A 20,057-nucleotide genomic window follows, 5' to 3' on the forward strand; every position below is an offset into this window, starting at 1 on the left:
TGGATCTGGAAAAGGCTTTTGATTATTTAGACTGGTCTTTCATTGTAGAACTTATGTCTACTATGGGCTTTGGTACTTGGATGTCGCGCTTGATCTACACCATTAGTGCCGCGGCTTCTTCGCGAGTTATGCTAAATGGTGGTGTTACCGAGCCATTTGTCCTTGCATGCTCGGTGAGATGGGGTTGCCCTTTGAGTCCTCTCTTTTTCTCTTCCTTTTGGACAACACTTCATTAGTCAATCTTTGGCTGATGGACAGCTTGATGATTTTGCGTGCAGACAAGGACAATCTTTGCAAAGCATTAGATGTTTGTACGCTTTTTGGTCATGCTTTTGGTCTTCATATCAATGCTTTCAAATCAGCTATTCTCAGTTGCACGGAGTCCGATTTACAGTCATTGGGCTGGCAGGGAGAGGTTGTTCCCCGTCGTTCCATTGTTAGGCATCTTGGGTACCCTTTGGGTGTTGATGTTCGGCCAAAGCAACTACTAGAGTGGATTTCACAGAAATTGGCAGCTAAGTTTCTGTATTGGAAGTTGCAGGCTTGGCCCTTCGATGTTCGCCTCAAAGTGGCTCAGACAATTATGTTGCCAATGCTCACATATTTCTTGCCACTGCTGCCTTGGACTACTACTACTTTGAATGCTCTTACTCGGCACATTCGTTTCATGTTATGGAAGAAGGATTCCTTGCATGTAGGCATTTCATGGATTTCTTGGTCGCATATATGTACCCCTAAACGCATGGGTGGTGGGGCTATTTTGGATGCTGAAACTCATATGCTGGCACTTCGTTCTTTTTCATGGCATGTGCGTCGATCATCACCCGTGGGTCGTTATAACCCGTTATTTTCTTGAGGATCACGGGCTTGTGCATGGTAATACACAAATTCGGAGCTCCTGGTGGCATGTTCTTAATGCAGACTCTCGGTTTTCTAGTCCTTCCTCATCCCTGCTTGTTCATTTGGTTTGCTCCTGGAAATTGGTTCTCCAGAAGGCGTGTTGGCATCCAACAAAGGACCGCTTACATATTAACTCTTTTCAACTGGAATTGTTGGTAGCCTCGCGATTACTTTCTTGGGAAGGCAAACATGAGCTCAGACCAAAATTTAACCGCATGGCACATTTGGGCTTGACTTCAGTTGTGCAGATGCCACCCTTGCTAGTTGTAATGTCTTGATATCGTTTCGTACAGCCAGGAGGCTTTTCAGAATCCCTCGTGGATACCGTGATTTATGGGAACAACTTTTGTTAGTGCTTTAGAGCAGGCAACCCTTTCATGCCCTTGCTTTGGATCGTCCTTGGCAGGATTGGGACCTTGCAGGACGGTTGAATTTGGAAAAGGTCTCGGCTAACCAGGTGTATCATCTTCTGATTAAAGATCATGCATGGCTGGTTACCAAAGCTAATACTGTATGGGGATTGCAGAAATCTCAGTCATGGTGGAAGGCAACTGTGATGGAGGGCTGGTTGAACAAGACACCTTTCAAATGCAGGGTCTTTCTTTGGAGGGTGATGATTGGTATGTTAGAGATCATAGCCTGCACAGTCAGTCGGACTGTGCAGTCGGGCAGTCCGACTGTCTGCAGCCCAGTCGGCCGACTTGTTTCTAGGCTGCGCCCTGTTTCTGGCGCCCCAGTTCGTGGCAGATTTTGACTATTTAATAGTCGACACTTTCAGCAGTCCATACACTTCTTCTCTGACGCAGATTACAAACCGGTGACGCGCAGTCTCTGTCTCTGTTCACAGATTTCAGACAGCAGACAGTGCAGACTGCAGCAGACTTCGAGGTGGACAGCAGGTCGCATCGTCGAGGTGGAGACACGCAGTCCAGCGCACTGCGCCCGTGTATATCTTAGTATTCAGCATTCTTTATACAGCAGATCTTCATTGTCCACTGTCTCTTTCTCTCCCTTCTCTCTCTGCGTTCTCTCTCTCTCAGTGCTACGCTTCCGCACCGCTGCACTCTGACATGGTATCAGAGGCAGTGTTTGAGGGCTGACTGAGCGCAGAATCAACCTGAAGAGGAGTTTCCATCACGACACAAATTTGCGTTTTTTGCGTTTAAGGGCAGACAAGAGGGCTGCGCCTTGGAACAAGGCTGAAACGAGTGTGGGCGCACAGGAAAGGAGTACAGGTGGTGGATTTGCTGCTGTTTATTGCTGTTTGACGCGGAGGAAGTTTGAGTTTTTCAGCCTAAAAGTGTAGGTTTTGCTTTTTCATCGCCTCCGGCGGGTGAAGAAGCTCCAGGACGCGGAAGAGCCTTAGCAGGCTGAGTTTTCCCAGTCAGAGGGGGCTGCTTTTGCGTTTGAGAAGGCGTTGCAGTTGAAGATGTCTACAGAGATGGACTTGGAGTTCCAGGCGATTATGGACCGGAAGGTGCCTGTCTTACCGGCTCTTCCTACAGATCAGAAGCTCGACGGCGACAACTACCGCATTTGGCGCGTCATGATGTTGGCCATCCTTGAGTGCTATGATTTGGCGGAGTTGGTACAGGAGGAGATTGACCGGCCCTCGGTAAGAGATGAGTCCAAACTCTCTTCCGATGCTCGTGCGGAGTTGGCCAGGGCCCAGTCTCATTGGGACAAACTGAATGCCAGGATTCGATCCTTTCTCTTTCTATCATGCACTACAGCCGTGATCTCTCACATCGAGCACTTGACGGTGGCTCGTGAGATATGGCTGGAGCTTGATCAAATGTACAATCGGATGACCCTGATGAAGAGGGTTTCTTTGGAGGTATAGATGCGGATCTTGTCCGTAAATAAGTCTTCTTCGCTACGGGAGCACATTAACAAGCTAAGGCAGCTACAGATGCAGGTTCAGAATGCGGGGAAGCCGATTTCCTCCGAAGACATGGCGATCACACTATTGTCCCAGTTGCCGCCACGATTTGGTACATTTTACTCTGCCCTTATTGCTTCGGGGCGAGAGTCTACTCTTCGCTGGGAAGAGTTGGTTCCTATGGTCTTGGACTAAGAGGAACAGTTAAAGGGACAGAATGCTTCCAAGTCGGAGGCACTGACAGGTCAAGCCTCTCAGAAGAAGGGGAAGGACCAAAAGAAGAAGAAGGGGTATAACAAGTCCAAGAAGGACAAGGACAAAGACTCCACATGTCATATTTGTGGAAAGACTGGCCATTGGAAGAAGGATTCCCCTGACAAAGACTCGAAGGACACCAAGAAGAAGGACACCAAGGATTCTGGAGCGGTGGCTGCACCCTCATCAGCTGCATTTCTTCATCTAGCTGTCATTGAGGACGCTTCACCGAATGCTTGTGATGCTGCGATGACGGCTCCCCAAGCTCGAGAGTGGATTGTTGATAGTGGTGCCTCACGGCATATGACTCCTTCATCAGATGGTGTTGCCCAGCTGCGACCCTCGCGTGGGCAGGTTCTCATTGGAGACAGCTCTTCAGTTTCTGTTGCAGGTCGGGGTAAGATGCAGCTTATTCCGGATGGACGCGGTGGCACCCATACCTCAGAGGTTTTGCATGTACCAGGATTAGGGTACCATCTCCTTTCAGTTCATAAGATTTGCTCCCTTGGTCTTTTGGTGGAGTTTGACAGTTCTACTATGTGAGTCCTTGATCGTGGATCGAGGAATGTTCTCTCATCCGGATATGAGGAGAACGGCATTTACAAACTGAAGTCTTTCACTGCCCTCTCTACTCTTCTTCTTACCTCACAGCCACAGTCTGAGTTATGGCATGCTAGGTTTGGTCACCTGAACTATGACTATCTTCGGAAGGCGTCATGTGGACAGCTTGTTCGAGGGTTGCCGGATATCGTGGTGAGCCAGCAGCCATGTGTCTCCTGCATACGGGGGAAGTAGCATAGAGATGCCATTCCCCACACAGCTTCGCGGCGGTCTACTTCACCGATGGAGCTAGTATCTACAGATCTATGTGGCCCTATGAGGAATGAGTCCTTGCGTAGGAGCTCGTACTCCATGCTGATCGTAGATGACTATAGCAGGATGACATGGGCCTACTTTTTGGCATTAAAGTCAGAAGCTTTCTCGCACTTCAAGGATTGGCTTCTCTTTGAGGAGAACCGATCAGGCCGGAAGTTGAAGACCTTGCGATCCGACAAGGGAGGTGAATTTGTGTCTAATGAGTTTGCTCGGTTTTGTGCAGATAGAGGAATTCACCAGGAGTTTGCCAATACCAATACTCCTCAAGAAAATGGTATTCTTGAACGGAAGAACCGCAGTGTGATCGAGATGGCGCGCACCATGATGGAGCACCGACAGACCCCTCAGATTCTGTGGGCCGAGGCTGTGGCTACTGCCGTCCACATCCTTAATCGATCCCCTACTTCGGCCGTGGAAGGGATGACTCCATTTGAGGCTTATTTTGGGGCGAAGCCAGATGTTTCTTACTTTCGAGTCTTTGGCTGTGATGCCTATGTTCACATTCCCAAGGCTCACCGTGATAAATTTGAAGCGGCTTCCCGAAAACAGGTATTTGTTGGCTATAGCTCCCAGTCCCAAGGCTACCGACTGTATGATCTCGTCAAGCGGGATGTGTACACTAGCCGTGATGTGCGGTTTGTGGAGGTTCCGGCTACTTCAACGGGTGAGGAGCATCCCGTTCTTGGAGATCCAAGGGAGAGTTGGGCTCCTTCTACAGTTCCACTGGAGCCCGTGCCTTTTGATTATGATTCTGTTTCTGACATAGAGTCTACTGTTCCACCGGACACCTCTGAGGAGTTACTACCGGTGGATATTCCAGAGTCTTCTGCTGATGGAGAATGACGAGGGGAGGTTCGGCCTCCTCCTCGCTGGGCCCGTGACACACTCCGTGATTCAGGGATCGAGGGGGTTCCTGAGGAGTGGGGACCACAGGATGGTCCGCGGCGGTGACGGAGGCATTAGGTGCATTCTTCGGAGCTTGTTTGCTCCAACTATTGTTTGATGTCCCGTGTTATGCAGGATCGAGAGCCCACCTCCGTGAAGGAGGCTTTACAGTCCGCCCCATGGAAGAAAGCTATGGAAGCTGAGTTGGAGGCTATTGAGAGGAATGGCACTTGGTCACTTGTGCCACGCCCCCCGAAGAAGAAGGTGATTGGAGTCAAGTGGGTCTTCAAGACCAAATATCTCAGTGATGGTACTTTGGATAAGCACAAGGCTCGCCTTGTTGCTAAGGGTTTTGCACAGCGCCTAGGGATTGACTGTCATGACACCTTTGCCCCCACAGCTTGTATGGCAACCATTAGAGCTGTTCTTGCTTTGGCCATACGAATCTTAACCGTTTGTGTATGCTATGGGACACGGACCGGAAAAGGCCTCCTTGGTTACGTCTTAATTGTTCTGGCATGCATCCTTTGCACTTTTGTTTCAAATGGGGCAACTTTGCAGGGCATTGTTTTTCGTGTGGAAAATTGGGTCATATTATGGCCGAGTGTCTAGCGAGGCAACTGACTTCAGATGCTTAGCATGTTTTGCCTCCCATGGAAGATATGGTGCTTGATGCTCCATTGTAGGATGCGACCCAGTCACCTAAAGTTTTGGATAAAGGCAAGCAACATGTTTCGGGTTTGGATTGCCATGACAATGACTGGGTAGATGTACGTGCCAAAAATGGCAAAAGTTTTGATGCTCGCATGGCGGATACTGTGCCTAATGCTTCACAAGATTCCGTATGTGCTTATATGCACAGGAAAGACATGTTGTCTTCAGAGCACACTACTCATGCTATGGTTTCTTCTGCTCCTCGCAATCAGCCCACTAGGAAAGTATATACGGATGGTCCGAAGGGCCCACCTGCTAAGTTGGCTTTTGATGCTAAAGGCAACGTGATTACCCCATGGGATCGTCGTTATCCCCGTTCCATCCCCAAGACAGTGGATACACCGTCTACTTCTAAATCTGGCCGTCCGAACTCTTTTGCCGTGTTAGCTGATTTTCCGGATGAGGGAGTCCTTGACATTTTAGCAGAAAAGGTTAAATCGAGGCAAGCTTTGCCTCATTCCTGATTTTCTTTCTGAATACACATAAAGATAGCCACGTGGAATGTGCGAGGCATTTGTTCTTGCAATAAGCAACATGCCATGTGGAGTTTATTGCATGAGAATCAGTGGGATGTCTTGTGTGCTGTTGAGCACAAGAGTCACGGTGAAGTAGGAAAAGTTGTGGATTGTTATGGGTTTCGCTTGTTTTATGCAGGGACACATGCCATGCATTATTCTAGTGTGCTTATGATTGTACATGAAAAATATCAGCCTGTTCTTATTAAAAATGATGTACATGGTCGTTTTATGGTGATTGAAGTTTTATTTGAATGGGAGATCTTATGGTTACTTGGGCTCTATGCTCCAAATGATCCTTTATCCCGTCGGGATCTTTGGAATACTTTGCAGGCCTCCTTGCCACTTGGCAGACGGGGTTATTTGATGGGGGATTTTAATGTGTGTGTTGATTCTTCACAGTCCACATTAGAGCATTCGGTGATGGACGCTCCGGAAAGTCGTGTGTGGAATGCGTTTGCTCGTGTCGTACTTAAGCAAGATCTTTGGTCATGGCTACACTCTTCTTCTACAGGGTTTACTTTTCATTCTGCGCAGTATACAGCTACATGGTTGCGGTTGGACCGCATGTACATTATGCAGGATGATGCTTTTCTTTCCGAGATGCTGGAAATGAAAGTGTTGCAGCAATATGCCTTGTCGGACCGTTTTCCTCTACAGCTTGAGATGCTTGTACAATCCATTGCACCTTTTAAGCCATTTCTGGATAGACTCCCTTTGCGTTTCAATTCGTCTTATTTGAAGAATTCAATCTTTCAGGGGTACATGCAACAATTGATTGATAGATTTCTATTGGACTTCTCCTCTGAGGGCAACGCTTCTTTTGAACGATTGCTCTCTAATGTGCAGCGGGTTGTTCGGCAGTATGGGATTCATCATGCCTCTCTTTGTCGGCAGCGTCGACAAGCAGCGGAGGAATTATTGGCTTTGGTTCGTTCTCTACAGGTGGAGACTCCAGATGATGTATTTCTGCTGCCATTGGCTATGCGTTTGGCTGATCTTACTAAAGAGTTTCAGTTGAAATCTTATTAGTAGGCCAAATTGTAAAATTTGACTGAGAATTTGCAAGACAATGCTTGTCAGACTCATAAGTTCTTTCGAGCTCTCCATGGATCTCCTGCTCGAGAGAATATGACTAGACTCCAGGATGCAGAAGGTCAAATGGTCATTGATCCTTAGACTATTGTGAATATGTGCAGTAATTATTTTCTAGACCTTCTTGGTTCTACTCCTTCACCTTCGGACCAAATTACTCATGCCCACTCAGTTTTCTATGATTTGGTCCGCAATCAGGTTCCACATGATATGCAAACTACTTTGGAGACAGATATTTGTGAGGCGGAGGTTATGGATGTTTTGTTACACTTGCCCAAGGATAAAAGTCCCAGTTGGGATGGTCTCACCAATGAATTCTTTGAGGTTTTTGCTACCCAACTGGTGAAACCATTGACGGCTCTGTTTCAGCAAGTTTGGGAAACGGGGTTCATGCCTTCCTCATGGAAAGAAGGACCTATTAAACTGCTTCCAAAAGTTCCTTTGCTGTCTATGTTGAGACATTGGCAACCAATTTCTTTGATGGGTTCTATGTATAAAATCTTTTTCAAAGTGATGGCGAATCGGCTCCATAAGCATCTTCCTGCCATTGTGCATCCTCTTAAATATGGTTTTATTAAGGGCCGAAACATTCTGCATAATGTATTAAATGTATTACTGGCTATTGACTATGCAAGGCACTGTGATCAGGAGGTGGTACTGATTCAATTGGACCTGGAAAAGGCTTTTGATTATCTAGACTGGTCTTTCATTGCAGAACTTATGTCTACTATGGGCTTTGGTGCTCGGATGTCTCATCTGATCTACACCATTAGTATTGCGGCTTCTTTGTGAGTTATGCTGAATGGTGGTGTTACCGAGCCATTTGTCCTTGCCCACTCTGTGAGAGAGGGTTGCCCTTTGAGTCCTCTCTTTTTTGCCCTTGTGCTTCATCCAGTTCTTTCGATGTTATCTCATATGGCAGCTTCTACTCAGTTGGCTGGATTGTCTCTTCCTTTTGGACAGCACTTCATTAGTCAATCCTTGGCTGATGATAGCTTTGTGATTTTGCGTGCGGACAAGGATAATCTTCGCAAAGCATTAGATGTTTAGACTCTCTTTGGTTAGGCTTCTGGTCTTCGTATCAATGCTTTGAAATCAGCCATTCTCAGCTGCACGGAGTCAGATTTGCAGTCATTGGACTGGCAGGGAATGGTTGTTCCCCATGGTTCCATTGTCAGGCATCTTGGGTACTCTTTGGGTGTTGATGTTCAGCCAAAGCAACTACTAGAGTGGATTTGACAGAAACTGGCAGCTAAGTTTCTATATTGGAAGTCACAGGCTTGGCCCTTCTATGTTCGCCTCAAAGTGGCTTAGACAATTATGTTGCCAATGCTTACATATTTCTTGCCATTGCTGCCTTGGACTACTACTACACTGAATGCTCTTACTTAGTATATTCGTTTCATGTTATGGAAGGACTCCTTGCATGCAGGCATTTCATGGATTTCTTGGTTGCATGCATGTACCCCCAAACGCATGGGTGGTGGGGCTATTTTAGATGCCAAAACTCAAATGTTGGCACTCCGTTGGTCTCTTTTTCGCTCCATGTGCTTGGATTATCACCCGTGGGTCTTTATAGCCCGGTATTTTCTTGAGGATCATGGGCTTGTGCATGGTAATACCCAAATTCGGAGTTCTTGGTGGCATGTTCTTAATGCAGACTCTCCGTTTTCTAGTCCTTTATCATCCCTGCTTGCTCATTTGGTATGTTCCTAGAAATTGGTTCTCCAGAAGGCTCAGTCGCATCCAACGGAGGACCGCTTAGCTACTAACTCTTTCCAACTGGAATTGTTGGCAGCGTCGCGGTTACTTTCTTGGGAAGGCAAACATGAGCTCAGACCAAAATTTAACCGCATGGCACGTTTGGGCTTCACTTTAGTTATGCAGATGCCACCCTTGCCAGTCGCAATGTGTTGATATCGTTTTGTACAGCCAGGAGGCTTTTCAGGATCCCTCGTGGATACCGGGATTTATGGGGACAGCTTTTGATGGTGCTCGAGAGCAGACAACCCTGTCCTGCCCTTGCTTTGGATCGTCCTGGCAGGAGTGGGACCTTGCAGACTGGCTGAATTTAGAAAAGGCTTCAGGTAACCAGGTGTATCATCTTTTGATTAAAGATCATGAATGGCTGGTTACTAAAGCTAATACTGTATGGGGATTGCGTAAATCTCACTCATGGTGGAAGGTAACTGTGATGGAGGGCTGGTTGAACAAGACACCTTTCAAATGCAAGGTTTTTCTTTGGAGGGTGATGATTGGTGGTCTTCCTCTTGCTTCAGCCCTTTCCAAGCGTCGAATCTCCAACGGTAATTGTTTCTTTTGCACCACCAGTGTGGAATCGGCCTGTCATCGATTTATTTCTTGCCCTCTCGTTAAGAAAATCTGGTCAATCTTGTCAGCAGTTTGGCGAGAGGTGGTTGGTTTCTCGCTAAGCCCTTTTGATTGGGTTTTTGTGCAGCCCAAATACCCCATACCGGCACAGTCACATATGCAGATCTTGTTTCACTTTCTTAGATACTGGGGCTGTTGGCACAATTGGATCATTCGGAATGCTTTTCTTTTTGATTCGTCCTCTAATTTGCAGGGACATATTGCTAGGCTTAAAGGTCTCTTGCATTGGTAGATAGATCTCATTCGGCACTCTGACTTACTCCCTTGGGAGGACTTACTTCCCTGGCATATGGCAATTTCCTCTGTGTCTTTGCCATGACTTTTGTAACTCTTTTGTTGCTTAGTACTTTATAAATATAACATACATTACCGGAAAAAAAAAAGAGAGAGAGAGTATGCTGAAGGTTGATCGCACTAATGTTAATCGGGCAATGGTGGTGTGGAATCTTTTTGCTTTGCCATTTGGTCTTCGTATTAATACTCAGAAATCTACACTTCTATCCTGTACGGAGACTGATCTGCAGGCCTTGGGCTATCATGGCATTGTGATCTCAAAGGAAAATATCACTAGACACTTGGGATACCCTATTGGTGTGGAGGTACCACCCCGGACCTCCCCGGATTCATGACAGGTTTATGTAATGGAAATCTCAAGGTTGGCCTTTATATGTCAGACTGAAAGTTGCTCAAAGTATTATAATCAGTATGATATCATTATTTTTGCCTCTGCTTCCCTGGACTAAGAAGTCCCTTTTGGAATTAGTTCAGCCTATCAGGTTCATGTTGTGGAAAAAGAAGGGGAGCCGTTTGGGACAAGTCTGGATTTCGTGGCAACATGTGACTACGCCTAAACGAATGGGGGGAGCAGCTTTGCTGGATGTTAATTTGCATATGAAAGCCTTGAGGTTGGCCCTTTTGTAGGCGTTATGTGTATAGAGTCATCCTTGGTCAGACATTGCAAAATTTTTCGTTGAAAAGATTGGCATCTCCCATGGTAATACGGTCATTCGTGCCTCCTGGTGGCATGTGCTTAATTCCTCGAGGCCTCTTAAGATCGCCCAGTCTTTTCTTCTTTTTCATTTGATTGCATCCTGGCAGATCTTACGTTTTTCAGTTTGGCGCCCTCTTGAGATTCGTAAGGACACGAATTTGTTGCAAGGAGAAGTCTTGGCCTCCTCCAGATTGTTAGATTGACCGGGTAAAGATTTGCACAGACTCAAGTTTAATCAGATGGCTCTTTTGGGGTTGCAGACAGTTTTGGACGGTGTTATTCCTCGGCAGTCCCAGCTTTACTCTTTTCGGTGGATTCGTCAACACTTTTGGGTACCCTGAGGATATGGTAACATCTGGTCATCCATACAGGTCAAACTTCAGAGGTTCTCTTCGTTACTAGTGCTACATCCTTTGTATCCATGGTGTGGCTGGAAGTTTGTGATACCGGAAGATTTTGAGAAGAGGTCTGCTAACCAGATTACCATCAGATGGTGGAGGCCAAGAGATGTGTCACTACAAAGGTGAATAAATTATGGCATATTAGGGATGACAAAAAGAAGTTGTAGGAAAGATTCCTTCGGCTATGGAAATCCAAGGTTCCCTATCAGGGGAAAGTCTTCTTGTGGAGATTGCTGATTGGTGGTCTTCCAACTGGAGAGGTGTTGCGTGCTCAGAAGATTTCTGCTGGACGTTATGTATTCTACACTACATGTGATGAAACATTGCTTCATCTTTTTGCCTCTTGTCTAGTTGCGCGACAGATCTGGTGTTTTATTTCCCACGTGTGGCTTTCGGCTACTCAGCTACACATAACAGCCCATTCTTGGATTATGGGAAAGCTTCCCTCCATGCCTTCTTTGCATTATGATTATTCCTGCCTGTTCCAGTTCCTGAGATGGACTGCCTTGTGGCATATCTGGCGTACTCAGAATGTCTTTATTTTTGATTCAGTCTCGGGCATCCATGGTCATGTGGCCTGTATTCGAGGTTTGGTGTTATGGCAGATTTCTTCTACGATATGAGTTGACCTCATTCTTCTTGACATTGCTGCCCCGTGGCTGGCTATTGTTTGCTCTACACCAGCAGTGTGATTTTCTTCTTGTGTTAAAGTCCTGATAGTCTTTCGTCACTTTCTTAGAGGACCTGATGGTCTAATGTAACAGAATGTAAGAGATTTAGTGAGAATCCTAACCGGATGGTCTAATGTATATATTTTTCGGAGAGAGAGTTCTAAGCCGACCTGCTGGTGTGATGTAAAATATTTACTTAATTCAATTACCTTCACAAAAAAAAAAGAGAGAGTATGTTGACCTCCATGTCCTCTTTGAGTTCAAATTGTCCCTGCCTATTTCATTTCCTTAGATGGACAGCCCTGTGGCATGTATGGTGTACTTGCAATGCCTTTATTTTTGATTCAGCAGCAGGCATCCATGGGCATGTTGGCTGGCAATTGTTCGCTCTACTCTAGTTGTTCCTTCTGTGTGATCTATTAGTACTGTTCATGTAATACGTTGTTTTGGTTGTTCTGTGAGCTGCAAGCCTCATGTAAATATTAGTTTTAGAGAGAGTGAGAGAGAGAGAGTACGCTGACATGATGGTCTGATGTAATAGAAAGTAAGAGATACTAAGAGAATGTTGATCCGATGGTCTGATGTAAATTTTCACTACCTAATTCATTTGTCTTTACGAAGAGAGAAAGAAAGAAAGAAAGAAAGATATATTAACGTCTACATAAGGCCAATGTGGCCTATGAGACAAAATCCAGATTACATCCATGTCTAATGTCATCTCATCAGTAAGGTAAAGATAACATTACAAGTAAGCGGGTGGCCTATGAAACAATACTTAAAATAACTCTACGATGGAGCTATACTAGGGTTGAACCATGTGTAGTGTTGTTCCATCAATAGAAAAGAAAAGGAAAGGAAATGAGAACCGGATCTGATTTAGCCATGTACAAAAGTGTAGTGGAGACTATGGGCTGTAGTTGGTCTCAAGATCTGCACATGATCTCAGCTATGATGCGGTCCCTAGCTACTTCACTCATATGCCTGGTGGTGAGTCTGCGGTGTCTCGTGATAATGGCTCTAATCCAACTGTGGTCTCGGATGTGGTCCTGGTAGACGGGGTCGTCGTGCTCGACGAAGGGAAATGGCTCTATCCAATGTGACTCCATGGTGTGGCCTGTAAGGTGTCTGGCGGGATGGCTCTGTCTCTGCAAGGCTGGTAGTGTCAGCTCTGTAGAAGAAGTTTGTCACTGCTTTGTGTGTGTGTCCCTCTGGGTGAGCTGACCTCTTGTTTCGTAGTAGTGCAATTTGACGCCTCTCGAGCTCCAGGAGGAAAAGACCTAGGCATCTCTGGTCCTCGTACTCCACGACGCGACGAAGGGGTCCAAATCCATCCCGGAAGAGGGAGTGATACCGTCCTCGTATGTCATAGTATACTGTGCATCCGCATATGTAGTGCTCCTCCGTCTCAGGCTCTTGACCACAAAGCTGGCAAGTCCTATCCTCTGCTAGGATATTTGTCCATGTGCCTGTCTCTATCTGGAGCCTATGTGAGGAGGTGCGAATCTGTTCGATAGCAACCCGCACGCTATGGGAGAGATGGGTGTCCATATATGCTGGCCGAATCGTGAAACCATCATCAGAGAGGCACAAGAAATGATTCCTGTAGAACTCCATCCTCGATCCTAGAGGGAGTGGTGGGTGGATCCACGTCCTTGCCGTCTCATTCCTCAAGATATCAGCTCTGATCACTTGGTTCGGCTGAGAGAAAGTGTAGGGTAGTCAAGGCTATGATCCAAAGGTGGAAGACGAGATCAATATCCAAACCATGTAGGCTCATCCAAATAGCCATATGTGAAAAACCAACAGTTCTTCTCGCCTCTTGTTGCTAGTTGTCTAGATGAGGCTAGTGCCAATCTAGAGTATCTATGGCGTGGAAGTTCCCATAGTCTGTGCCAAAAGGTCACTGCCCTGAAGAGTGTCTCCCTGACGATGGGTGTTGCTGCTAGCTCTGCTCTGACAATGGGGTGTGGGGTGGAGGGCTCACTCCTAATCATGCATGCTATCATTAAAATCAATGGCCTTTCCATGCTATCTCAACCATCATAATAATCCCTCTCTACTCCAATCTGATTAGTGAGTGGGCTAAGGTGCCTATGGTACAAGCTGCAACCCCATACCTCTGCTCCATATGGTAATGTAGGTGTGACTAGGGTGTCAAACAACCAATGTTTGGTGCGGGGCTCTTGGAACTGTATGTGAGCACATTGACTCTCAAGTGCCCCTAGTGTTGCGTATCCACGTGCCAGACGTGCCTTTGATGCCCCTCTCAACGAAAAACGTGGGCCATAGAAAGTGACTCCCAAATAGACATATTCCCTCACATGCTCCAGTATGTCTCCCCCAAATGTGAATTGGTACATAGATCTAGTCACTCATGCTGCTGAAGTATTGAAAACCATGGTTTTGGTCTTCCCAAGGTTCACTGTGAGGTCTTTGTCTCTACAAAAGATGTGCAAAGCATCTAGATGGCACTGCAAACCCTCCGGTGAATCTGAAATGAGAACAATATCATCTGCATACAGTAATATCGGTATCAGCACCCGTGCTAGGTTGGCTCCAGCTCCTCCTCCTCGGTCTATGTAATCAGACACTTCATCTATGTTTAGACCAAACAATGTGGGTGAAAGTGGACATCCTTGTTTCACTCCTATAGTACTATCAATCCTCCTGACAGCCCCCCAGGTGCTCGTACATGACCTGTCACTGCCTCATATAATGCATAGACACCCCATCGTATACCCTCTGGTACTCCAATGTCCTGCAATCTCTGCATGATGCGTGTACGAGGCACTGTATCAAAAGCTTTGCGAAAGGCTACAAAGCAACAATAGATCCTCTTGTTTCGGGCTCGACCCTCCTCAATAATGGCTCTAAGTGTGAGAATATGGTCCAGCGTGGTATATCCTCGTCTGAAACTTGCCTGTCCTTGTGCTCTCTTGCCTTGCATTTCAGCCCACTCACTTAGTTCATACTCCAATATAGATCCATATATCTTGGCCAAAGAATGACCGATCATGATAGTCCTGTAGTTGCTAGGAATTAGGGGATCACCACTTTTAAATAGTTGAATTATAGTATTGTTTGAGCAACTCATAGGGAAACCTTCACATACTGCTCTATTGAACGTATGTACTAATATGGGTGCTAATATGTCACAAGCATGTGAGAAATGTTCTGCTACTAGTCCATCCTCATCATGTGCCCTCCCATTTTGTAATCTATAGATTGCATCCCTAACCATTTTCCATGTGAAGAAGGACCACTGTGTTTGCCTACAAGCTTGTGGGGGCTGCATAGATGGCTGTCCTGGTAGGTCGTACAACTGTCTCCCATAGTCAAGCCAAGCATTTGGTGATGTAATCTGTATGGGGGGCTGTCTTTCATGAAACGTCTTTCATGCGCTCTTGCTCTCTCACCCAAAAATAGCTGATATATCTCTGCTTCTGCTTTCGTTAGGTAGTCTCATTTCTTCTTCCGCACAAGGCGTTTGAAGAACGCCTTTGCTTGGTGATGTGTTTGAGTGCCTAGCTCCACTTCCCTCTGTAAGCGAGCTCTGGTGACTCTACACTCATCATCATACTAGCTATTTTAGGGGGAGCAGTAGATCGTGTGGGTCTACATTGGGGCAAGGTGTGTGGGAATGCATACATGGCTGATCCATGTATGGCCTCTGCTAAATCCCTTGTACATTCTTCCAACGATCTACTCAAGTCCAATGTATGTAAACTGGTCTACAGAGAACCACTATAGATGTGTGAGGTGTCTTCTGTAAAGTAGTATTTGAGATGTTTAGGGAGGCATGGTGTTTCATGTTTCATATGTACACAAGAGAGCATGAGTGTCAGAATAGTATGATCTGCTGCTATGCCAATTGGCCTCTTAGATATCTTGAAATTTTGGATGTCTGGTATCAATGCTGGTGAGCCCATTAGGTAGTCCACAGTACTTGCCCCTCCTTTGTGATTCCAACATTTCAAATTGTCAGATCCTGGCCATTGTGGCAGACCATTAAAGATGGCTAGTCCATGTGCACTTCCCAAAGTCAATAGGTGTGTCCCATAGGTACTCACTTCTTTATCCTGGGCTCTCCTGCATAGGCCTTTTTCATCTATGTCGATCTCTTTGAGCATGGCATTGTCATGCATATCAAAATCACTTTGTCTATCTCCAGTGCGTGCATTGAAATCTCCTACTAATAATATGTCCCCAATGCTAGTATATCTCATGATATCCTCATAGAGTACATCAAAGGGAGATCCATCTCGTGTGGCATAGGTAGAATTTGCAGGAGGAAAGTAGCGTATTGCAATGAATATATCCCGTGGTCTTCTTGCACGTATCCTAATCCATAAATATCGTGCATCATCAGCTCTTATCATTACTTGCACTATCCCTTTGAGGTCTTCCCGGTATAGTATGGCCACACCTCCAGAACCCCCAGTGCTTCCTGGTTTTCTAGCTGCTGGACGAAATGCACTTTCCCACTTGTATCTGTGCACGTCTGGTAGTCGGCTACCTTTACATTGGTGTGTTTCTGTGTACATTACTATATCTATGTTTTGGAAGCTATCTTCAAAGTAACCAGCATCCAAGCCCAGGGCTCCATTACAATTCCATATTGACATCCAAAATGTCTCATTGGCCTCGTACCTTCATGAAGTCCTTTTGTCAGTGATGATGACTCGTCCATCCCTATAAACAGCCCACTTTCGCTCTTTGCGAGCCTCCAATACCTTGGGCATGTGTTCTCTGCGATACGCTATTTGTGCTGGGGTAAGGTCCTCATCCAAATAAATATTCTCACCCTTCAGGGCTCTCCTCTTGGAGAGGAAGGCCTTTTTTTTCTCTATGTCTCCAAAGCAAAGAATTAGAGCCTTGGACTTAGAGTCCTCTTTCCCCACTCTCCAAGCACTAACGATAGGTACGTCTAAAATCCCAATTTTGTCAGCAAGTGTCTTAGCATCTTCCTATGGGCAGAGAGAGAGAGAGAGAGAGAGAGAGAGAGAGAGAGAGAGAGAGAGAGAGAATTACGGAAAAAAAAAGAGAATTACGAGAGAGAGAGAGAGAGAGAGAGAGAGAGAGAGAGAGAGAGAGAGAGAGAGAGAGAGAGAGAGAGAGAGAGAATTACGGAAAAAAAAAGAGAATTACGAGAGAGAGAGAGAGAGAGAGAGAGAGAGAGAGAGAGAGAGAGAGAGAGAGAGAGAGAGAGAGAGAGAGAGAGAGAGAGAGAGAGAGAGAGAGAGAGAGAGAGAGAGAGAGAGAGAGAGAGAGAGAGAGAGAGAGAGAGAGAATTACGGAAAAAAAGAGAATTACGAGAGAGAGAGAGAGAGAGAGAGAGAGAGAGAGAGAGAGAGAGAGAGAGAGAGAGAGAGAGAGAGAGAGAGAGAGAGAGAGAGAGAGAGAGAGAGAGAGAGAGAGATTCCACACGATGGCTTAGAACCATCGTCTCTCTTGTAATCATGTAAACTTGTACTTTTTTTCGTAATTAATATAATTACCTTTTACGAAAAAAAGAGAGAGAGAGAGAGATTCTCCCTAGACAAGATTTGCTGGCTTGGCACACTATAGTTTCTTTTTTTTCCCTTTAGTCAATTTTCTTCCTTTGTACCTTCAGTGTGATGTCTTTGATTTTACGCACGATGGCCTAAAGCCATCCTGTATCTTGTAATCTTGTACTTTTTTCGTAATTAATACAATTACCTTTTACAAGAGAGAGAGATTAACATCTACATAAGGCCAATGTGGCCTATGAGACAAAATCCAGAGTACATCCATGTCTAATGTCATCTCATCAGTAAGGTAAAGATAACATTACAAATAAGTGGGTGGCCTATGAAACAATACTGAAAATAACTATACGGTGGGACTATACTAGGTTGAACCATGTGTAGTGTTGTTCCATCGATAGAAAAGAAAAGGAAAGGAAAGGAGAACTAGATTTGATAGAGCCATGTACATAAAGTTTGGTGGAGACTATGGGCTGTAGTTGATCTGAAGATCTGCACATGATCTCAGCTATGATGCGGTCCCTAGCTGCTTCATTGATATGCTTGGTGGTGAGTATTCGGTGTCTTGTGATAATGGCTCTGATCCGACTGTGGTGTGGCCTTCTCGGATGTGGTCCTGGTAGACGGGATTGTCGTGCTTGATGAAGGGAAATGGCTCTATCCAATGTGACTCCATGGTGTGGCTTGTAAGGTGTCTGGCGGGGTGGCTCTGTCTCTGCTAGGCTGGTAGTGTTAGTAGGGTGAGCTTTGTAGAAGTCTGTCACTGCTCATTGTGTGTGTCCTTCTGGATGAGCTGGCCTCCTGTCTTGTAGTAGTGTAGTTCAGCGCCTCTTGAGCTCCAAGAGGAAAAGGCCTAGGCATCTCTGGTCCTCGTACTCCATGACGTGACGAAGAGGTCCAAATCCATCACGAAAGAGGCAATGGTACCGTCCTCACATGTCATAATATACTGTGCATCTGCATATTTAGTGCTCCTCCGTCTGAGGCTCTCGACCACAAATCTAGCAAGTCCTATCCTTTGCTAGGGTATTTGTCCATGTGCCTATCTCTATCTGAAGCCTATGTGAGGAGGTGCGAATCTGTTCGATAGCAACCCGTACGCTATGGGAGAGATGGGTGTCCATATATGCTGGCCAAATAGTGAAACCATCATCAGAGAAACAATATAAATGACTCCTGTAGAACTCCATCCTCGATCTTAGAGGGAGTGGTGGATGGATCCATGTCCTTGCTGTCTCAATCCTCAAGATATTAGCTCTGATCACCTGGTTCAGCTTTGATCGGCTGAGAGAAAGTGTAGGGCAGTCAAGGCTATAATCCAAAGGTGGAAGACAAAACCATGTAGACTCATCCAAATAGCCATCTGTGAAAACCAACAATTCTTCTCGCCTCCTCCTGCTAGTTGTCTAGATGAGGTTAGTACCAATCTAGAGTATCTATGGCGTGGAAGTTCCCATAGTCTGTGCCAAAAGGACACTGCCCTGTAGAGTGCCTCCGTAGCTATAGGTGTTGCCCCTAGCTCTGCTCTAACAATGGGATGTGGGGTGGAGGGCTTACTCCTAATCATGCGCGCTATCATCATGATCAATGGCCTTTCCATGCTACCCCAACCATCATAATAATCCCTCTCTACTCCAATCTGATCAGTGAGTGGGCCAAGGTGCCTATGGTACAAGCTGCAACCCCATACCTCTGCTCCATATAGTAATGTAGGTGTGATTAGGGTGTCAAACAACCAGAGTTTGGTGCGGGGCTCCTGGAACTGTATGTGAGCACATTGACTCTCGAGTGCCCCTAGTGCTGCGTATCCACGTGCCAGACGTGCCTCTGATGCTCCCCTCAACGAAAAACGTGGGCCAGAGAAGGTGACTCCCAAATAGACATATTCCCTCACATGCTCCAGTATGTCTCCCCGAAATGTGAATTGGTACATAGATCTAGTCACCCATGCTGCTGAAGTATTGAAAACCATGGTTTTGGTCTTCCCAAGGTTCACTGTGAGGTCTTTGTCTCTACAGAAGATGTGCAAAGCGTCTAGATGGCATTGCAATCCCTCCGGTGAGTCTGAAATGAGAACAATATCATTTGTATATAGTAATATCGGTATCAACACCCGTGCTAGGCTGGCTCCAACTCCTCCTCCTCGGTCTATGTAATCAGACACTTCATCTATGTATAGACCAAATAGTGTGGGTGAAAGTGGGCATCCTTGTTTCACTCCTATGGTACTGTCAATCCTCTCCGATAGCCCCCCAGGTGCTCGTAGATGACCTGTCACTGCCTGATATAATGCATAGACACCCCATCGTATACCCTCTAGTGCTCGAATGTCCTGCAATCTCTGCATGATGCGTGTATGAGGCACTGTATCAAAAGCTTTGCGAAAGGCTACAAAGCAACAATAGATCCTCTTGTCTTGGGCTCGACCCTCCTCAATAATGGCTCTAAGTGTGAGAATGTGGTCTAGCGTGGTATATCCTCGTCTGAAACCTCCCTGTCCTTGTGCTTTCTTGCCTTGCATTTCAGCCCATTCATTGAGTTCATGCTCCAATATAGATCCGTATATCTTGGCCAAAGAATGACCGATCATGATAGTCTTGTAGTTGCTAGGAATCAGGGGATCACCACTTTTAAGTAGTGGGATTATAGTATTGTTTGAGCAACTCATAGGAAAACCTCTACACACTGCTCTATTGAACATATGTGCTAATATGGGTGCTAATATGTCACAAGCGTGTGAGAAATGTTTTGCTACTAGTCCATCATTATCCTGTGCCCTCCCATTTTGTAATGTATAAATTGCATCTCTAACCATTTTCCATGTGAAGAAAGACCACTGTGTTGGCCTACAAGCTTGGGGGGGACTGAAAAACTAAGATTAAAAAGAGTGTAGAGTGTCTCTCCCTTAGTCTATGGAATCCACCAAGACTCTACAAACTGCCTCCAGCTAAGTTAGCGCACCAATTTGCCTCTG

At 45.9% G+C, this 20,057-nt stretch overlaps 2 protein-coding genes across 5 annotated transcripts in view; one reads left to right on the plus strand and one right to left on the minus strand.

Moving 5' to 3' along the window:
• IPT9 (isopentenyltransferase 9) overlaps window positions 1–20,057 on the plus strand; it is a 245,849-nt gene that overhangs the window by 53,873 nt on the left and 171,919 nt on the right. The window lies entirely within an intron of this gene.
• On the minus strand, window positions 15,964–19,067 carry LOC148031378 (uncharacterized). Its single transcript, XM_087685832.1, has 3 exons — window positions 18,757–19,067; window positions 18,507–18,708; window positions 15,964–16,092 (listed from the first exon to the last, which is right to left on the minus strand). Exons 1-3 carry the CDS (start codon window positions 19,053–19,055, stop codon window positions 15,964–15,966), a joined length of 630 nt encoding a protein of 209 aa, XP_087541958.1. The 5' UTR covers window positions 19,056–19,067.

Source organism: Lygodium microphyllum, chromosome 9, assembly GCF_053477565.2.
Source record: "Lygodium microphyllum isolate KBCC chromosome 9, Lygodium_microphyllum_v1.1.10, whole genome shotgun sequence".
NCBI classification, from domain to species: Eukaryota; Viridiplantae; Streptophyta; class Polypodiopsida; order Schizaeales; family Lygodiaceae; genus Lygodium; species Lygodium microphyllum.